The sequence below is a fragment of the Myotis lucifugus genome, unplaced genomic scaffold (genome assembly GCF_000147115.1).
Source record: "Myotis lucifugus unplaced genomic scaffold, Myoluc2.0 scaffold_10, whole genome shotgun sequence".
NCBI classification, from domain to species: Eukaryota; Metazoa; Chordata; class Mammalia; order Chiroptera; family Vespertilionidae; genus Myotis; species Myotis lucifugus.
In genome coordinates, this window is record NW_005871058.1 from 5,501,818 (window position 1) to 5,519,126 (window position 17,309).

General features: G+C 36.4%; 1 protein-coding gene across 1 annotated transcript in view; it reads right to left on the reverse strand.

Annotated features, from left to right (window-relative positions):
• The window catches only part of CFAP54 (cilia and flagella associated protein 54), a 241,930-nt gene that overhangs the window by 38,705 nt on the left and 185,916 nt on the right, over nucleotides 1-17,309 (reverse strand). The window contains exons 59-63 of the mRNA XM_023749820.1: nucleotides 14,825-14,923; nucleotides 14,077-14,218; nucleotides 13,212-13,385; nucleotides 11,283-11,506; nucleotides 6,112-6,282 (exon numbers count right to left, since the gene is read on the reverse strand). Of these exons, the coding sequence (XP_023605588.1) occupies nucleotides 6,112-6,282; nucleotides 11,283-11,506; nucleotides 13,212-13,385; nucleotides 14,077-14,218; nucleotides 14,825-14,923 (810 nt within the window). The remainder of the gene's footprint in view (nucleotides 1-6,111; nucleotides 6,283-11,282; nucleotides 11,507-13,211; nucleotides 13,386-14,076; nucleotides 14,219-14,824; nucleotides 14,924-17,309) is intronic.

The following is a 17,309-nucleotide window of genomic DNA, read 5'->3' on the forward strand; positions in this document are numbered from 1 at the left end:
TCCTTACTGCTGGGCTTACTGCTCCTTAGTGCTGCTGCAAAGGTGGGAGAGGCTCCGGCACCACCTCTGTGCTTGCCAGCCATGAGTCCGGCTTCTGGTTGAACCCTGCTCCCCCTGTGAGAGTGCACTGACCACCAGGGGGGCAGCTCCTGCATTGAGCGTCTGTCCCCTGGTGGTCAGTGCGCATCACAGCAACCAGTTGTTCTGGTTGTTCCACCGTAATGGTCTCTTAGGCTTTCATTATATAGATCCCCAGTCCCAGGATTTCTACTCTGCTGCCACCAGCATCCGTAGTTCCCACGGGCATTTCTGCTTCAGTGTGGTAGGTAAACTAAAGTGGACTGAGAAGATGAATTAAGCGATGTTAACTTGTAGTGTTATCCAATGACCGTCTAAGTCCCTGGAAAGTCCAAAGCCCTAAGTCAGATATTAATTTCTATTACCATCCTTCCCAGAGGCTACACATGCCTGCAGCCAGACCATTGTCTGAAGACTCCACGCAGCACCACACGTGGGAACGCAGACTTGGAGTCAGGCTGCTCCAGTCCTGATTTCATGCCAGCTGGCATTGCTCCATCCTGTGTCTCAGTTTCCTCTTCTATAAAATGGGGCTAATGATAGACAGTATCTACCCCAGAGAGTCGCTGTGAAGCTAATAATAAGTGCTTGGAACATAGTAAGTGTTAACTAGTGCTATTACCTTGTGGGTTTCATGAGCTTCAGCCAGTTATTCAACATGAAACCTAAGGCCTATTAAAATGAGCAGTAGATGTACGCTTGAATAAGCCAGTATTTGAATACTCAAACAAATTTCAGTGTTACCTTCCAAAAAGATAGAATCTTAGGACCAAGAAGATCTAGCCTACCCAAGTCAGTATTTCCTGTGGGTTTTTTTTTTGGCTGAGATTTATGGCAGCAACTACATCTTTTATCACGGCCCAAGAGATACATACTAATTGTCAAAGGGGGAAAAAAGTCCCTGAACGAAGAAATGGAAAAACTGTATGTTCTAAGTCTCTGCTTGTGGCTTAAGAAAATCACTCAAGCAACCTGTTTCAATCAGAATTTGTTACTTGGTGCTCTGCTTCTAATCTCTGTTTACACCAGTTCGTGCTTCCATGTTAATTGTCAGTCATGGTTGTCGATGGGTGAAACCGTGTTGTTCTAATTATGAGCCACAGATGTAGTCTTAGCATTAACTTCTCAGATCATCCTGTTCCAGATGGCTATGGGTGTGATATTTCTACGACCTTGTGAAATGAACTTTATAGTTGGTACTTTCTTCCCCATTTTTAAAATGCCAGCTGCTTGGGTAAACATTCTGCTTCCCAACTATGTAATCTCTCTTTTTCCATGCCCACTACGAACGGATGTACTCTTTTATCATGTTGTTGGTTCTCTTGCCAGCAAATAAATAAATTCTGGCATATGCTGAAGAGTGACCTAAGACATTTCCTATTTTAACATGTCCATCATGAGACAACAGTTTCAGAAAACATTTTCACTTACTGTATGTGGTGCATGATGATACTTTTTTTTCTTGTATCTAATTTATTTTTAAAAAATTACCACTCAGCACCCACCATAGTGACTCCATGACCCAGGGGTATTCTCGGAACTATAGTCTGAAAACGACTGCACTAAATTTCTCAAAACAGATGACAGATTTATTATTTCAAAATGTATATGGGATATCTGGCAAAGATTTGACTTGGAATGGGGTGAAAAGGCAAGTACTTTCAAAATGTGAGACATAGCTTTAAATGTTTCTGGGAGTGGCGTCTTAAAGCTTCTCTTTTTGTATGAGTAAGAAGAAATATGTAATTGACCAAGAGTTAGCAAGGCTGCCAGCCTGAGGAAGCAGAATTGGAGGGGGGCAGTGCTAACTGGGAAAGGGTGCTGGAGAGCAAAGAAAGGTAAGCCCAGGAGGTTTCGCAGTCTAACAGGCGCCACAGGAGTCAAAGGAGCAGCAGAAGCTACCAGAGGCACAGCTAGAGGGGACAGCACTCAAAAGCTGAGAAATGCAGAAATGGGCCAATGCAGGAGACAAAAAGTAAATAAAAATGCTAAACAGGGCAAAACTTATGCAGCGGAGGTTTTATGGGGGAAAGCCTAAGGCTCTTCTTAGAGAGCAAAGCAATAAAAGGAATTCTGTCATAGGAAGTTCCTCTGTAAAAGTCTGTAGTGACCAACTGCTCCATTTTTAAAAGCTTGACCTCTCTTCAAGACATGCCACGAATCTGAATCACTGTTCAATCTCCAAGAGTTCAAGGACTGATATTGAACTTGCTCCCCAACACTTGCATGCCCTTCAGTTAGCTCTATTGCAAATGTGTAGCCATGCATATGGACATAGATATCGAAAAAGGAAAAGATAATAAATATTAAAATAAGGAGTTACATGTGTGATACAAATTTGTAAATAACATTGAAGGCAAACTAAGGTTTTTTTTCGCCAATTTGCTATGAACTTTAATTTTGCTGCTTAGACAGTTTCCTCTCTTTTCTGCACAAGGTAGGTAGGTAGCTAAACAATCTATAAAGAGATATTGTTGCTAATCTTTAAAAGGTGCTTTTAAATAATGTTTAGCAAGTATATTACATAAATATTTGAAGTTGTCAAACTTTAAAACAGCAAAATAATTTGATATAATAAATGACAACTACTATTTATTGAGGTTAGGTGTTTACACAGTTATCTCAAAATACAGATGAAGGTAACCATGCTACAGAAAAGTTAACTGATATACTGAAGTGCAAAAAAATTGTTAAGTGACAGAGCTGGAATTCAAATCGAGGCCATTTGGCTCCAGACTCTGTGTTCTAAACCATTACACTAATGTGAGCAAAATAAATAAATAATTATTCCCAGTCAAACTGCGTAAAGACAAAGAGAATATTCAACAGCAACCAATGAAGTAAGTCAGAATACTTTTAAAGCAACAACAGTTTGATTCTCAACAGCAGCAATATAAAAGAGTAGATGACATTTTCTATATACTGAAATAAATTAATTTCCAATCTTGAATTCTTTATTCTATAAAAACTTATTTCACAAATAAATGTAAAACAATAACATTTACCAGGCAAACAAAAATTGAGAGTGTTTGCCTTCAGAAGAGCCCAGCCAAAGAACATTCCACAGTACATACTTCTACAAAATTAAGAAAAAAGATCCTAAATGGAATGTCTAAAATGCAAGGAAACGTAAAAAAAAAAAACACCAAAGCAAATAATGAATATGTAGAAAAATATATAAGAAACCAACTTGTATAAAACAACTTCAAAATAATATTATTTGGGCTTTAAAATGCACAGTAATATCATATAAGCCATTAGAGGGGTAAAAACATTTATTAACTTTCGACTATGTTATGTATGTTGTCCTGACAGTACCCACTATAAGCACGGAAAAGGGTGAATAATTTCAAAACTCACATAGAAACAAATTAATGATAAAAGATAATCAATCCAAAAGAAAGTAACAAAATTAAAAACAGAAAAGCTAAGACAAGTAAAAACACAAAGTAACATTGTAGCTTTAAAATATTAGTATTTACATTAAATGTAAATGTATTAAATTCTCCAGTCAAAATAAAAAATTGTTAAACTGTCTTTAAAACTATCCAATGCATACCTTTTATTTAAAAACAAAATTAAAACACAAGTACACAAAAGGGTTGAAAGTAAAAGGCTGGAAAAAGATACATTGAAAATAGCTCCACAAGAAAGCTATTTTCCTCCAATAACATCAAATAAAACAGAGGTTATGAGGAAAGATCCACATTATTACAAAAAGCCTATGAATCACTTCACAATGATAACATTCTCAATTCACCAAGAAGATAACAGTTAGCAATCAGATTGCGCCTAAGAATACACCCTCAGATGGTGTAAAGCAAAATTTGACAGAACTACAAGGGAACAGTAGATGACAACAATCACTGTGAGAGACTTAAACATAATTCTTTCAGCAATTGATTAAAAAAAAGGCAAACAAAAATATAAAAATCAGCAAGAATACAAAATATTTGAATAAGACTAGCCAAACTGACCTTTGAGACATATATAAACAACTGCCTCAACAACTGAGGAGTACACATTCTTTTTAAGAGAAATGGGATATTTAGATAACAAACTTTTTCCTGGAGGAAAAAACAAGTTTCAACAAATATTAATCATACAGAGCATTTTTTATTACCTCAGAGCAACATAATCTAGGAAAAAATAAAAACGATAACTAGAAACACCCCATATAGTTCAGAATTTAAGAAACACATGTTGAAATGGCTCATGAGTTGAAGAAGAAATCATAGAAATTGAAAGACGATTTTTAACTGAATCATGATATTACTATTAAAAAATATGTAGGATGAAGCCAAAGCAATGTTTAGAGAGAAATGTATGGCCTTAAAATGCATATATTAGGAAAGAAAGGACTGAATATTGAGCTAAACAGCTATCTCAAGAAGCCAGTAGCTAGGAAGGTAAAGTAGAAGTATATAATGATTAATGAAATAAAACTAACCAATAAGAAACCTTTGGTGACAATGATCAAGAAAAAGTACACAAATAAGAAATGAAAAGGGGCACTTCACTACAAATATAGCAGATTAAAAGTGAAAAAATTTTTAAATAAAATGGGAAAATTCCTGGAAAAAGCAACTTAAATAAAACTGACTCAGAAGAAATAGAAAACCTCAATGTTCTATAGAGTTTTGGCATAGTTACTATTAGAACAGATATTGTCCCAAAAAGAACTGTTATCAACTCCGAACCAGTACATTAGTAAAGACTAGTGCTTAACAACTACCTCTAACTATTGAGAATTATATCACAAATCTTATATTTTCTCACATGCACACACACACACACACACACACACACACACACACACACATGCCGGAGACCAATTCCAGCATGACAGCAGGGCTGCATCTGGGAGTGGCTGAAGTCATTTCCCCAAACCTGAATAGGATACATTAAATTGATTCTTGGCTGCCAGACAAAAGGCATCTTAATCTACATGTTATTGCCTCCTACTGGCCAAACACCTGTACAGCTGTAGGCTAATTCTTCCATTCTGACAATGGACTCTGTACCAAACCCTGACACTTTGAAGTGTATATCTCTGCCTCGCCTCAGGAAAAGTTGTGTTAATAAAAAGCATGGGGTCCTGGGGACGAAGAGAACCTAAGACCTGAGAACCTAAGGCCTTAGAAAACTGACTCAGAAGAAATAGAAAACCTCAATGTTCTATAGAGTTTTGGCATAGTTACTATTAGAACAGATATTGTCCCAAAAAGTATTAGTCTCTGGATTACTATTTAATCTATGCACAGCCTTTTCCAGATTCCTGAACCCTTCTTGATGCTGGTATCACACACACACACACACACACACACACACACACACACACACACGCAGCTAAGAACAGATGGCTTTACTGATGAGCTCTTACCAAATATTTGAAGAAAAAGGTTACTACAAATTTCACCAGAAGAGAAAAATATGATTATATTTATCAACTCATTTTATGAGTCTAGCAAAAGCTTGAAACAAAATAATATCTCACAAGGACTGTATGAAAAGGAAAATTTATAGCCCAATATTACTCTCGAAAGCAGTGGCGAAAGTCTAATACAAAACATAGCAAACTGAATACAGGAAAATTAATACATTATGACCAATTCGAGTTTATCTCAGAAACACAGGGTTGATTTAACATTTAAAAAATACATGAACATATTAAAAGACAAAAATCATAAAGTCATCTTAATAGAAACAGTAAAATATTCATGATAAAAATTCTTAGCAAAGTGGCAGTAGAAAAAAATACTTCCTTAAATGTGATAAAGAGTAATTACAAAGAAAAAAAAAGTCGAACATATGTAATGGTGACACCTTGGAAAATTTCCCTTTAAGATTAGGGAAAAGGAAAATGATCTCAGCTTGAAGACTTTCCTAGGATTTTCTTGGTCAGATTTATTCTATTAGACAACATAGTTTCTATATTGCTGTATTTTTTGTCTCTATAAAAGGATGTTCTCTACTCTGAAAGTTAAACATTATCTCTAATATAAGATTCAGCTTTGTAATTATGTTTCATACCATAGGTTCTACTTCCATTGGAGGTCTTTCCAGGGGAGGGATGTACCATTGAAAGCAAAGTTCTTTGTTTAAAGCTTGTATTGCCATATCTGATGAAACCGACTCAACAGTACTTTGGCTGGAAATCAACTTTAATGATAAAATGGAATGTACGGAACTGTCACGAGGTCCCTGGGGAACAAACCAAAACATCAGTTTAATTGCTGGTAATGAATTCATTCAATATTGCAAACATTTATTTGATATACAGTCAACATGGGCTACATTGGATAAATCTGGAAATTGTTTCAGCTTGTGTTATGGATGTGGATCTTAACACTTTCCCTGATTACCACAGAGAGGATTCTCTTACAGAAAAGTATGCTATGAAACCCAGAGGACTCAATAAATGTTTTCCACTTTGGTGAGTATCCCAAATTAAAGATCTAGAAGTGAAAATGTCCATGCAATCATTTCACTCTCAAGGTCACCATGGATTCTAAGAACATCCTCTCCTACATTTTTCTGATTTACTTAGTGGCAAATCTACTGAGAGTATGGTCATAATTTTTTGCAGTGCCATAAGCAAAATAAGATACAGCATTTGCTCTAAAATGTTAAAATCCATTGTTCTCATTTCCTTTGTAAATCTGGGCTCAGCTTCTTTGATGAAACTTTGTCCCTGAATCAAAAGTTTTTAAGAATCATAAGAGCTAGAATTTCACAAATTATTTACTTAGTTTTTTAAGTTGATTGATATCAACAAAATAAGGCTAGCCAGAGAGATAATAGTAGTGTTAATATCTGAAGCCTAAAAAGGACCTTCTTCAATGGGGTGTGAACTAATTTCAAAATTAACTTCTTGTTATTCCCAATATTACATCATGGTGGCTGGGAAGCAATTCTACTACGCTCTTGACATCTAAGTTATCTCAAGGCTCGGTGACCAAGGAGACCATGTCAGTGGCCAGAAAGAAAGGCCTGTTGTTTCTATAAGGCTTTATACCTCCCCTTATTTCTGAGCCTATTCAAGATAAAATATAAGGCTGTCAATGCAAGTCTTCAACATAAAAGAAAAAGAAAGACATTGACCTTTCAAGTTGTCTACTGACACAAGAAAAAAATGTGTCTTGACGGAAAGGTAGAATTAAAGGTGAAAACTTCAAAAATGTCAAGAAACTATCATGAAAGGATATGATAAGCCAGAATCCTCACTTGATAGCACTATGATACTAAAAGCACAACCAAAATGTACAATAATCGAAACTATCAGAGTTAAGTAATCATATTAAAGTGCTTAATTAAGATTAAGTCTGCCCAGTTGGTGTGGCAGTGGTTGAGCCTTGACCAATGAACCAGGAGGACATGGTTTGATTTGGCTCAGGGCACATGCCTGGGTTGCAGGCTCGATCCCCAATGTGGGACATGCAGGAGGCAGCTGATCAATGATTCTTCCTCATCATTGATGTTTCTATCTCTCCTTCTCCCTTCTTAAAAAAAATTAATTCTATGTCAGGCAGTTCACCAAAAAAATCAGATGAACAATTAATTCACAAAAATAATTTATCATATTTTTCATATCTGCATGTCTTTCAGGGGTCTGATAACTCTTTCAGCAAAGAATTTATCCTATATAATAAAGAGCTAATATGCTAATTAGACTGAACAGCAGAATGACCTTCCAGACGACCCTCTGGACAAAGCTGGGGCTGCAAGGGCCGGCCGGGGCCTCTTGTACGAATTTTGTGCAACAGGCCTCTAGTATTTAATAACTAGCTCAATGTAGAAAATAATCAAATAGTTTCTCTTTAATATATACAGTGTTTATTAGCATTGGCATGATGGTCTAGCAATGGTGAATTTTAACAGAAGTCATTATCAAAATAGGCATGTAATTTTCCATTATCTTTAAAAACATTATCTAGCTGCTAATGCGATTAATTACATCTGCTAATTGATGGGATATACTATATATACTGAGTACTTTGATATGTTTGACTTATTCTTTGAAAGGAATGAAATCCAGGCCTGCCAGGAAAACTGTTGTTTGCCACAGTTCCATAAACAAGTCACTCTGCACAAATATTTGGCCTTCCACAGACTGTCACAGGCATAGTCTAAACATGGATAATTCAGCATTGTGCACAATTTTAATCATATCCTTCTGGGTGGGGGGACTTTTAGCCTGCTTTGTGTGGCACCTTTGTTTGGCCATCACACAGACCCACGAAACTGAGGAACAGGACACACAGTCAGGACAGTTCTGGTATGGCATCTACTCCTTTTGCGGGGGGGCGGGGAGCAGGTTTAAGTAGCAAATCATGGAAGGAGTTTGCTTGAAACAGTCTCCAGAGTGATTAAAGGCTCAAAAAAATGTCATTATAAAAATCAACCAAGCTTGGAGTTTATTTTTTAAAAAATCCAAAAGGCTTTATGCGTGTTAGCTGTCTCCCCCAGTGAAACAAACACATGATTAGGTGGCTTACACCTGTCAGCCAGGAAGCAGTGATCCCCAGAGCTGACTATCCTTGGCGAGTGTTACACTAATTATATCCAAAAAAAAGAGCAAACAGGGTGAAACAACCCTTCGATAACATTGCTGCCACTAGAGATGTCACATGTAGCTACAACACATTCAGGGCTGTACATTGGAGCACTGTCCTGAGGAACAGGGTAAGGATAGGCTGCCCTTAATATGAAAATACCCAAGCAGAGCTCCTTTGAGAACAGTGTTGAAGAAGTCACACATACTAGTTTCCAAACTCCTGTGCAATATTCACACGAATGCACCTGTTTACACTACGGTTCTGTGCCTTCCCATTCTCTGGCCCCTACTCCAAATGCCTGAGGCACCTGGACACTAGAATCCTCAAAGGCAGTCTCAGTTCCCAGGGGTTGGGGAGTGAATCAGAATCTGGTGTTCGCTGGAAACTATTTCATCCCACTATCTACTGCTTCCATCCCTGGGGAAGGCCAGGCATTAACATCACATTCCTGCCTTTCCCATCTTCTCTCACTCATCTCCCTGGGAGAGAGTTACTTGATTGGTGAATTTGGAGAAAAGAATTTTGGATATGCATAGTTCGGCTCTTATGTCTTAGGAGCGAATGATTTGTAGGGAGTGAATATTCTATGCGCCTTCATATGACATATTTTAAAGGGGACTGTGTCCCCACAGATTTTAAGGAGGCCTGTAGTGACCAAAACCAAAACAAAACAACAACACAACACATGGCTGGATTGGTAAATCTGTCCACTTTGCTACTGACTACTAGGAAGCCCATTTTCCAGTATATATAACTATATCCTAAAATGTCAACTTTATGATTCATAAAGGCAAGCATGTTTGAATCCCAATCTGTCTTACTCTTTTATTTCTCAAATTATTTAGAATCTGGGCAGGAAATGACAATGCTGCCAATACCCCAGTATCTAGGAAATAATTTGAAAAATTCTCCCATGTGGATTCCAATACATTGTCCTGGGGACAACTCCTTAACCCCAACTGACAATCACTGCTTTAACTGAATTCTTAAATATTCCTTGGTGGGTCTTCCCACTACTTTTTAAAAACTACAGTTTATAAACAGTCATTTAAAAAAATCATTATGTATTAACAGTCACCCCCACTCTCACTCAAAACAGTGATTAAAAAAAAGTATTATCTACCTAAAACATAAGTTTACTAGTAGGATATAGGTTATCATTTTCTAATAGGACAAGATGAGCAAAGGTTCTCAATTTGGAACAAGCCAGTTTTCAGGTCACTTCTCTGAGATGGTTGACAATAGAAATGTGGTCAGGTCCGGCATGGGCAAGACTATAATTGCAAAAATTAAAGTGCTATAATGGTGAAGTCCAAAGTCAAAATAATTCAAAATAAATGAGTAATTTTTTTTCTAGTTTTGAAACAATTCTATGCAATTAATTTGATTTATTCATTTCACAAATACCTATTAGAAACTTACAATACACTATGTCCACTTGAGTTTTCTATTAGAATCTCAAACTCTATCTACAGAGCAGAATAAACCAGCCTCCACCACACATGTTCTCATTCTCCGGCTTTTGCTATATCTGCTAATGGTGTTACCATGCCCTGAGGATCATAGACAGAAGTTCCAATGTTGGAATAGACTGAGAATTTCCTCTTCTTTACTTTCTGTCTTCATAGGGACACTAAGGTGTTTTGTTTCCAATTTTACTTAAGCAATATCTTTTACATGTACCCTTTCCTTCCCATTTCTGAGATCATACACTTCATTACCTCATCATCTCTCTCTTGGATAACTCCCTTTCATCTATCCTTTGCCAATGAGCCCTTACCCACTATTCAAAAAATAACTAATAGATTTAAATTGTTACATCCTATCTGCTACTAACCCTGCCATTTTCTCTTTTTAAAAAATCTATGAAGTTCTGTGATTTTCTTCTGCTCTAACTCTACCATGTTTCTCTGCTACCACAACAAACAATGTACAAGGAGGAGGCCTTATCGATTTCTTTTTCTCTGCCAACTAAGAGTATCTGGTATACTGTTAGTATTCAACATATATTTGTCGAAGATACCAAACTGCAAAATGTTGAAGACACACATTTCTATGTTCAATATGACCCTTTACTTTTCAGTATCTTCCAATCTATCTTTTTTGGTAGCTTATTGAAACATTACTAGTATTCAAGACCCTAGTCGCTTTAAAAAAAACTTCATTTATACTACCTCTTTTTATTTCTCTTCAATAGGTAACTTAAAAGAAGTTCCCACATTACATATTTTGGGAAAGTCCATCCAATATAATAACATTTTGAAAAACAAACTTCAAACTTTTAATTTATTTAACATTTTTACCCTACTTATTCACATGTATGATTCTAAAAAAATACACACAATGAATGATTTGAAAAATACATGCAAAATGACTGCCAGAGAGATGTTATTTGGAGGAATAAAGAAAATTCTGAGGCATCCTGAAGATTTATGAGAGCAGCCATAACCTTTGAAATATGAACTTTCCTAAAAATCAGGATGTTTGGTTGGCTTCTCGATATGGCAAAACAGAAAGGAGCCGCCCCGGGAACTCTGAGGGAACCTAGAAATCTTCGTGCCAGCATTGAGATTCACGTGCTCCCTTCAGAAACATAAGGATGGCTTTAGAAGTTTTATGACAATCTCTGATGTTTTAAAACATTACCTTGGCTGATGATTCAAATAAGAATTTTTCTAAACAACATTGGTTTTCCAATTCTTGAAATAGTTCTCTTGGAAAATCATCAATACAAGAGGAAGAATACAGAAGTAAAAATTTTTTAAGGAAGTTATGCATTTCTTTTTGGCGCAAAATCAACCCAGAGTTGAAAAGGGACGTGAGAAGTGTATCATCTGGTAAAGAAATTCCAGAACCTGGCTTTGGAGATGCTGAAGGAAGAAAAATACCTTAATTTAGAGTTATATTAGATAGCAGAACGGTCTCAATATTATTGGGTTTTATTCACTAACCACTGTCCTGTACCTCCCACCTCAGCTCCCAACAACCGTCCTCCATTTTTAGAGCTTATATGCTAATGGAATTGCCTCTTGCCACAGAAAGGAAAGAAAATCTCAGAAGCATGTAAGGATGTTAATTCAGGCTCCAAGATTTAAAAATGTAAAATATTCTATCTTGTTTGAGGCTCTTCCCCCTCCCCCAAAGATCTTAAAGCAAGAATTTAGGTGCAGGTAACTTATTTGAAGTGATCTAAGGAGCACAAGTGAGGGAATCGGCAAAGTGTGACAGAGGAAAGGAAAGAGCCAATTAGAGTGAGGTAATGAATGGGCTACAACTATGAACAATGAAGGCTCAGTCCTGACGGGGACCTTCGGAGAAAAGAACTGTCCATCACAGGACAGGGAAGCTGGAAGGTTAACCTCGCAGTTCCCCGCTTCATTCGCCGAAGGCTACTCCCGGATGTGTGGAATCCTGGTAGATGGTCCTTTCTTTGGGCCTCAGTAAGAGAAAACTCAGAGCAGAAAAGCAGTACACTGTGGGCGCCTGACATGGGAAGTGCCAGCAGGTGAATTCAGAGGTGAGCTGAGTTGATATGGGGCAGGGTCTCCTGCACTGGCTCATGTCCGCTTCCTTCGCCACTGAACTTCTATTGTTCTCACACCTACTGCAATGCACCTTTTACCCCTGATGCCTTCTGAGTGCCTGTTTCAGAAGTTAGCAAACTCCTGATAACTATGCTTAGCCACTCTGCGACTATTAGCCCTGCTGGCTTCTCTATCACTAGGACCTGGGGTGGGTCTAATTGAATCACCAAGTTCATGGGCACAGATTAAAAACAATAATATACATTGTCATGAAACCACAAAAGGGACTGATGTAAAGAAGATGTTACCAGTTTTTCTGGATATTCTTTAGATACATCAATGATAAAATAAAAAACTTAACAAAACAACTCCATGGAGTTAAATATCCTATCTGAAGTCATACATTTCTTCTCCTTTACATACTGGATACTAAAAGATTCTCTCCTTAAAGCCAAACTTTCACCTTGTTCATTTTATAAGCTTGTCAAATTATGATCACTTTGGTTCTTTTGTGCTGTTAACCCTCACCCGAGGATACGTTTCCATTGATTTTTTGAGAGAGTGGAAGGGAGAGGGAGAGGCAGAGAGTAAGAAACATCAATGTGAGAGAGACACACATTGATTGGTTGCCTCCTGCATGCACCCCAACCAGGGCTGGGGATCAAGCCTACAACCGAGGTACCTGCCCTTGACTGGAATCAAACAGGGGACCCTTCAGTCCAAGGGCCAATGCTCTATCCACTGAGCCAAACCAATTAGGGCGATCATTCTGGTTCTTAACTGTTTCAAGCCATGGGTCAATTTGGCAATCAATAATATTTTTAAGTGCATGAAATAAAACATATAAAATATCAAAGGAAATCAATTCTATTGGAATATTATTGTATTCAAAGGTCTGTGTGTCTCAGGTTAAGAACCTCTGAAATTTTTGTTTTCTGATGAGAATTCACTCAGAAAGATATCAAAAGTATTTTATAATTCTAAATAAGAAACATGACCTAAACAGAAATAGGAAGGACATATGTTCTTTCTTAACACATCAAAAACTTACCTAGCAGCTTGCTCATGTTATTAATCCTTTGCAAGTGAATGTAGTAGCGTAGTAGAAGGATCCATGTAATATCTACTTTAGTCGGAGTCTTTTTTATAGCATCTGTGTCCTCAGGTTTGTCATCAGTTTGGTTAAAAAATGGATAACCAGTCTGGAAGGCAACTTGGTACTTATCTGAAAGTTAAAAAATAACAACATATATGCTTTTCTTGAAAAATAACAACATGAAAAAAGTCAATTTATAAAGGAAAGACCAACACATATGACTACATTTGATTTTTAAAAAAAATTGTGCCACAAAAAATAATAAACACGAAGTTAAAAGATAAACCATAGACCTAGAAAAGATATTTAAAGCACATGTAAAGTGATTCTCTCTAATATATATAACCCTTGCATCAATCAATAAGAAAAATCAAACAGTCCAATAGAAAAATCAAACAGTCGAAAGACCTGGTTGGTGTGGCTCAGTGGTTGAGAGTTGACCCAGGAACCAGGAGGTCACAGTTTGATTCCCAGTCAGAACACATGCCCAGTTGTGCCTCCATCCCCAGTGTGGGGCATACACAGGAGGCAGCCAATCAATGATTCTCTCTCATCATTGATGTTTCTATCTCTCCCTCTTCCTTCCTTTCTGAAATCAATAAAAATATTATTCTAACTGGACAGAGAATTTCAACAGGAAACTCATAGAAAAGAAAACCCAAATGGCCAAAATTTTTAGCATCACTGAAAATCAGAGAAATGCAAATTAAAATCAAATATCATTTCACTTGCCCAAGGAATTGACAGGCACTAAAATCTGAAAATGATAAGTATTGACAATAATACAAAGAAATCAGAATTCATATCCACTCAAACATACCAAGCAAATAATCTGTGTATGAAGACAAAAGGTCCACGGTGGCAAATTCCGGGATGCTAAGTAATGCCGCTTGACTGACTTGGTCAGTCCTAACGTTCTTCTTTCCAATAAGCAAGTTAATTGCCAGCACAGCTTTACTGACCTTAAATAAATGCATAATTAGAATTAGTAAATGTAAGCTTTCTGATTCATAGATCACTCATTACGTAAACAATGTGAAGGAGAGAATTCATAAAATAGCATTCAACATACATGGAAGACAATACAAAGACAACCTCAAAAATAATGTTTTCCCCAACATGCGTAATACATCATAGTCAAATAAATTATCACTGTTGGCAATTTAATTAATGTATAAATCACTTTAAATAGGCTACCTCACCTAGCTATGACAGATATTTGCCAAAATGTCAAATATGTGCACGTGTGTATCTGCCAATATCTTCTTTAAAGAAAAGTTGAAACAAACAAAGCCAGGTCTGGCTAACAGTGATTAAAAACACTATCTATATTAATGGACGGGATGAGGACACAGTTGTAATACCTTAACTAATAAAGAATTTAAAGATAAAAAAAACCCCACACTATCTATATTAAAAGTATAAATCTTCCCAAAGAAACCTCATTGGCCCAAAGGACATGAAAACGTCCTTTCTCTTATACAAATACATTGTGTTACCTTAACAGCTGGAAGGTGAAAAATACCGATATTACAATAAAAAGAAGATTAAATAAATATCACACCAACCTGTGCAGCAGCTCTTATCGCAATCCAGGCCAGTGAACTGTATATTTCAAATCTGTTTACTGTTGGTTCTTTAATAGAACTATGCCTTCTGGTAAAAGCCTAAAAAATGTGGGAAATATTTCATGATAAAGACATATATAAAGATATCATAAAGTTTCCTGATCAATTTTCTCATCTTCTGAAGATGACAAGTTAGTAGAATACTATGTAGCCATTAAGAATAACAATGTCTATGTATCTATTGACATGAAAAGATGTTAAAAGTATATTGGGGCAGAAAAGTGTAGGTTACAATATACGATGCAAAATATGATCCCATTTTAGTAAAGATATGTACATAAATATATCACCTGTATATACAAGCAGGGAAAATTAACAGTGTTTCCCAGGTTTTAAGGGTGATTGAATTATTTCTTACCATATTTTTTTCTGATTTTCTATAATGAGCTTGCATTATCTGAATAATAACAAAATGAACACCAATGGCATCTTGAATAATGTGTTTACTTAAAATTATATTTACTATTTTAATAGAAAATCTATAAATTTGAATCTATTACTTGTAATGATGTCAGAAATAAGAATACTACTTAAAGATTTTTATAGGTATTTGCTTATCATATTTCTAAATAGGAAACTATTAAAGGGATGATGGTATCATAAAATTCCATAGAATAGCAAAAAGTAACAATGAATGAAGATATGTTTTACATTGAGTGTGTGCCTGTGTGTTCTGTTTTTAAACGTAAGAAAATCAATGCTACAGAAACAGAAAGAAAAGAACTCCACCCACCATATAAAATCTTAAAAATTTTTAAAGATAACTAAAATAAGCATTAATAGTCAATTTTATTTATCATTGTTATTATTTAGAAAGTGTATAGAGAGGGAAAGACAGAGAAAAACATCTATGTGAGAGAAACACATCAATTGGTTGCCCAACCCGGGCCAGGGAAGAGCCTGCAACCGAGGTACATGCCCTTGACTGGAATCAAACCTGGGACCTTTTAGTCCACAGGCTGACGCTCTATCCATTGAGCCAAACAGGAGCAGTAGTCGGCAAACTGCGGCTCACGAGTCACATGCAGCTCTTTGGCCCCTTGAGTTTGGCTCTTCCACAAAATACCGACTTCTGCGCATGGGCCAAGAAGTTTCAATCGCACTGTATGTTGCGCGCCCGCACATGGTATTTTGTGGAAGAGTCACACTCAAGGGGCCAAAGAGCCCCATGTGGCTCGCGAGCCGCAGTTTGTCGACCACGGGCTAGGGCAATAGTCAAATTTTAAGATTTAACTAATCAGGGCAAAACTATCAGACTGTTTGGTTCTAATTTTTGGATGCTCATATTTTGGCCAATTCTCTAATCAACAAAACCACAGAATAAAATAAATAACAAAAATATTTTTCTTTTACTGCTGGCTACAAGACTTCCAAGGAAAGGAAAAGGCAAAGAATAATGCTGATGCCAAAGCAGGAAATGCAATGTACAAATGTGGCCTGTCTTCAAATGATAGCTGCAGAGATCTGCCCATGGGGACCTAAGCAATACAGCCCTGCCCCCAAAATGTGTAGACCGTAGTAATTAACCAGAACGAAAATATTTGGGCTCGGGGTTGTCTTGTCAGTATACTGGCTACATAAGGTTGAACATTTTACCAACTTAAATTCTGGAAGCAAGACTAATAGGCATTAAATGAAGAATGCAGAATAACATTAAATGACTATAATGTAAGAACAGTTACTGATGCAGACATTTTAAAAGGAAAAAAATCATTTTGAATGGAGAAGAAAGCTTTATTGAGGAAGTCAGGCTTGAGCTCAGAATAGAAAAATTTGGACTAGGAAAATTATATGGTGGGCATTTTTTAATGGGGGAGATGCTCGCATTGCCTAGGAGATTCTAGCCCATGAAAACAAGCAAGAAAAAGAAAAAATACATCTAGATTGGAAGTAAAGAAGTAAAATTGTCTTTGTTTGAAGAAGACATGATCCTTTATGTAGAAAATCCCAACATACACTCACATGCCTAGAATTAATAAATGTTTTTGGCAAAGTCACAGGACATAGCAATGGACAATCTGAAAATGAGATTAAGAAAAATTCCATTCACAATAAAAATAAATGTAACAAAAAGGTACAAAATTTGTACACTAAAAGTAAAACATATTGTTTGAGAAAAATAAGCTAATATCTAAATAAATGAAGAAACCATTCATATTAAAAATTAGAAGATTCAATATTTAAGATGGCAATTATCCCCTAATTGATGTGTAGATTCAACAGTCTCTACCAAAATACTTAGTTTTCTACAGAAATTTACAAGCAGATCCTAAAATGTATATGAAAATGCAAAAAGACTCAAAATAGCCAGAAGAATTTTAAAAAGTAAAAACATAGTTGGAGGGCATATACTTCCCAATTTTAAAACTTACTAAAATCTATAATAACCAAGACAGAGTACACTCATGGAAAGGCAGACTTATAG